At 72.8% G+C, this 3,373-nt stretch overlaps 1 protein-coding gene across 3 annotated transcripts; it reads left to right on the forward strand.

Moving 5' to 3' along the window:
* Positions 1–761: 761 nt before the first annotated feature.
* On the forward strand, positions 762–3,259 carry CGREF1 (cell growth regulator with EF-hand domain 1). 3 transcript variants are annotated; one of them, XM_026058255.1, is made up of 4 exons: positions 762–900; positions 1,510–1,581; positions 1,949–2,019; positions 2,114–3,259. In XM_026058255.1, the coding sequence occupies exons 1-4, from the start codon at positions 824–826 to the stop codon at positions 2,821–2,823; spliced, it is 930 nt and encodes a 309-aa protein (XP_025914040.1). In that variant the 5' UTR covers positions 762–823; the 3' UTR covers positions 2,824–3,259. The 3 variants fall into 3 exon arrangements, with proteins under 3 accessions (XP_025914040.1, XP_025914041.1, XP_025914038.1); XM_026058256.1 differs by lacking the exon at positions 762–900 and having other exon boundaries at positions 1,131–1,581; positions 2,114–2,238; positions 2,300–2,654; XM_026058253.1 differs by lacking the exon at positions 762–900 and having other exon boundaries at positions 1,131–1,581.
* Positions 3,260–3,373: the final 114 nt, after the last annotated feature.

Raw genomic sequence — 3,373 nt, forward strand, 5'->3', positions numbered from 1 at the left:
CCCCGCCCCGGGCGCGTGTCGCCGCGGCGGCCATCTTGGTGGCGGGCAGTGTGACGTTAACCCCCGCGCGGCCGGGCTCCGGGCGGGGGACGCGTGGGCTTCGTGGCGCGGGGCGGGGTCGGGGTCGGGACGGCTGCACCGAGCGGCGGGGCGAGGTGAGGCCGGGCATGGGGGGTGAGTGTGTGTGTGTGTGTGGAGTGCACTCTGTGTGTGTGTGTGTGTGTGCATTGTAGCCAGGGTGCAGCGTGTGTGCATGCAGGGTAGGATGCCCTGTGCGTGTGTGGAGTGCGCGGTGCGTGTGCATGCAGGGCAGGATGCAGTGTGTCCGCGCACTGTGTGCATGTAGTGTGCACAGAGCGTGCACAAGCAGGGCAGGGTGATGGGCGTGCATGCAATGTGCGCATGCAGTGTGCGCACAAATAGATCAGGGTGCTGTGTGCGTGAGCGTGTCTGCAGCGTGCGTGTTCAGTGTGCGCTGTGACACGCGTGTGCGTGCAGGGCAGGGTGCTGCGCGTGTGCGTGCATGCCGCGTGGGTGTGCAGTGGGCACCCCGTGTGACACGCGTGTGCGTGCAGGGCAGGACGCGGTGCCGGCGTGTGCCGCCGCCCTGCAGCGCGGCTCCGCGTAGGCAGCGCACTGCGTGCCGCGCAGCCGGCCCCGCGCAGCGCCGGCCCCGCGAGCTGCCAGCGTGGCACCACGTCGCCCGGATCCATCCGGCAGCAGCCCCGGCTCGTGTCCCGCGGTGCCCGCAGCCCCCGGCGCCCCCCGGCCGCGCGTGGACGCCCAGCCCTGCGCTCTGCCCCGCTGCACCCCAGGTCGCAAGATGAGGAACCTGCCCGTGGCCCTGCTGGCGCTGCTGCTCCCGGCGGCGTGGGCTGCCCCCAAGGATGGGCTGCACCGGTGCGAACGGGTCCATGGGCACAGACGGGGGCACCGGTGCAGACGGGGTGCAGGGGCACATGGGGGGGGGGGTGCATGGGCACAACCTGGGTGAATGGGCATAGATGGGGTACAGGGCACATAGGGGGTGCGTGAGCATAGATGGGGTGCAGGGGCACATGGGGGCGTGCGTGTGTACAGCTGGGGTGCACGGGCATAGATGAGGTGCAGGGGCACATGGGGGGGGGGTGCATGGGTACAGCCAGGGTGCACGGGCATAGATGGCACACATCAGGGCGCATAGGGGCACACAGGGGGTGTGTGGGCATAGATGGGGTACAGAGGCACATAGGGGGTGCATGGTACGGACAGGTCCATGGGCACAGACAGCATCAATACAGATGAGGTGCATGGGCATGTATGGGGTGCATGAGCATGGATGGTTGCAAGGGTGCAGGTGCATAGATGGGGTGCAATGATACGGAGGGTGCACAGGGCCATGCAGTGTGGGGCAGCTGCAGTGGGGTGCACTGTGCAGCTGCGGGGCACTGTGAGGGCTTCCAGCCATGGGGCAGAGGGGCCCTCGCTGCCTCCCACCCCGCAGGGCTCAGGTCTCCCCGTCGCGGCCAGGCTGGAGCCCCCCCTGGCCGTGGGGCTGGATCCCAGTGAGAACCCGCTGAGCCCAGAGGCCCCCGCGCTGGGGTGAGTCCTGGCCCCTCGGGAGCCCCACGGTGCGGTGGGAGCGGTGGGAGGGGGTAGGGGGACCGTGGGGGGGGAACGAGTGGGGGCAGAGCCCAGCTGGGTGTGGGGCAGGGAACCCCAGGGCTGGCCGTGGGGCACAGGCAGGGCACCCTGGAGCTGGCTGTGGGGCAGGGACAGGACTGACCTGGAGCTTGCTGTGGGGCAGGGGCAGGGCATCCTCGGGCTGGCTGTGGGGCAGGGGCAGTGGAAGGGCTGTGCTGGGGTTGGCTGTGGGGCAGGGGCAGGGCATCCTGGGTCCAGCTGTGGGGCAGGGGCAGGATGCCCTGGGGCCGGCCGTGGGCAGGGGCAGGCAGCACGTGCCCCCCAGGCTGCTGCGGAGCGCCGTGGAGCGCCTGGGGCYGCCGGAGCCGGGAGCCGCCGACCTGACGCGGGAGCAGGGTAAGGAGCCGCGTGCCCGGGGCCCGGCCGCCCCCGTGGGGCAGCACCCCACGGCCAGCCCCACGGCCGGCCCCATGGCCCCGCTCTCCCGCAGCCCTGCTCTACCTCTTTGCGCTGCACGACCACGACGGCAGCCGGCGCCTGGACGGGCTCGAGCTCCTGCAGCTGCTGAGCGAGGCGCTGGTGCAGCGGGACGCGGGGCGCCCTGCCCCGGACGCGGTAGGTGCTGGCACCCCGCGCCCCCCACACCCCCCGGCCGCCCTGACCCCCGTGCCTGCAGGTGGCCGTGCTCGTGGACCGCGTCCTGGAGACGCAGGACCTGGACGGCGACGGGCTGCTGGACCCCTCCGAGCTGCTGCTGCTGCCCGGCGGGGGCCGGGGTGCCCCAGCTGTGGGGCAGGGCGTCACGCGCTGGCCGGAGCCGGGCACGGAGCCGGAGACAGGCACGGAGCTGAGCGACCCGGGGCAGGGCCCGGCCGAGGGGCAGGAGGCGCCGGGCGGCGCTGCCCCCCCAGAGCCCGAGGCGGTGCCGGGGCTGGGGGACACTGCCGAGGTCTAGGGGTGGACGGCACCGGCAGGACCGTGCCTGCCCCCCTCCCCCGGCGCCTCCATGGGGCYCTGCCGTGCAGGGTGCCAGCGTGGTGCACGGTGCCGGTGCACTGCAGTACGCAGTGCCAGCGCAGTGCACGATGCTGGCATGGCGCGCGGTGCCAGTGCAATGCACAGTGCTGGTGCAGTGCACGGTGGCAATGCAATTCACAGTGCCAGCGCGGTGCACGGTGCCAGCATGGCGCGCAGTGCTGATGCAGTGCACAGTGCAGTGCAGTGCACGCTGCTGGTGCAATACATGGTGGTGGCGTGGTGCGCAGTGCTGGAGCGGTTCCCTGCCCCCCCGGCCAGCCCCACAGCCGGCCCTGGGGTGCGGCACCACGGCGGCTCCCTGTTCCAGGCCACCCCGTCTGCTGCCGGGGCCAAGGGCTGCAGGGGACCCACGTCACCCCGGCACTGGGGCCAGCCCCACGGCGTGGCCTGTGGCAGGGTCGCCCTCCGCCGTGCCTGGGGGTGGGCAGCGCCGTGGGGCGGGAGCATCGTGCCGGGACACGTGCAATCAACCCTGTAACGCTCGGCAGGATGGAGAAATACACGGCGCTGCCGCCCTGCGCTCGCCTCAGCGCCTTCGCTGTGGGGCACCGGGACTCGCCGCTGGCTCGGCAGCCGGGCGGGATGGGGGCTCGGTCCATGCGTCTCCCCCCCCAGCCCCAGGCACGCGCCGGGGGTCCTGTGAGCGAGCAGCCCACAGCCGGCCCCATGCCCCCCCCCACGTCCCTCCCGCTGCCCCGTGCGGCGCGGGCGG

This window comes from Apteryx rowi, unplaced genomic scaffold (assembly GCF_003343035.1).
Source record: "Apteryx rowi isolate R43461 unplaced genomic scaffold, aptRow1 scaffold_1449, whole genome shotgun sequence".
In the NCBI taxonomy this organism is placed as follows: domain Eukaryota; kingdom Metazoa; phylum Chordata; class Aves; order Apterygiformes; family Apterygidae; genus Apteryx; species Apteryx rowi.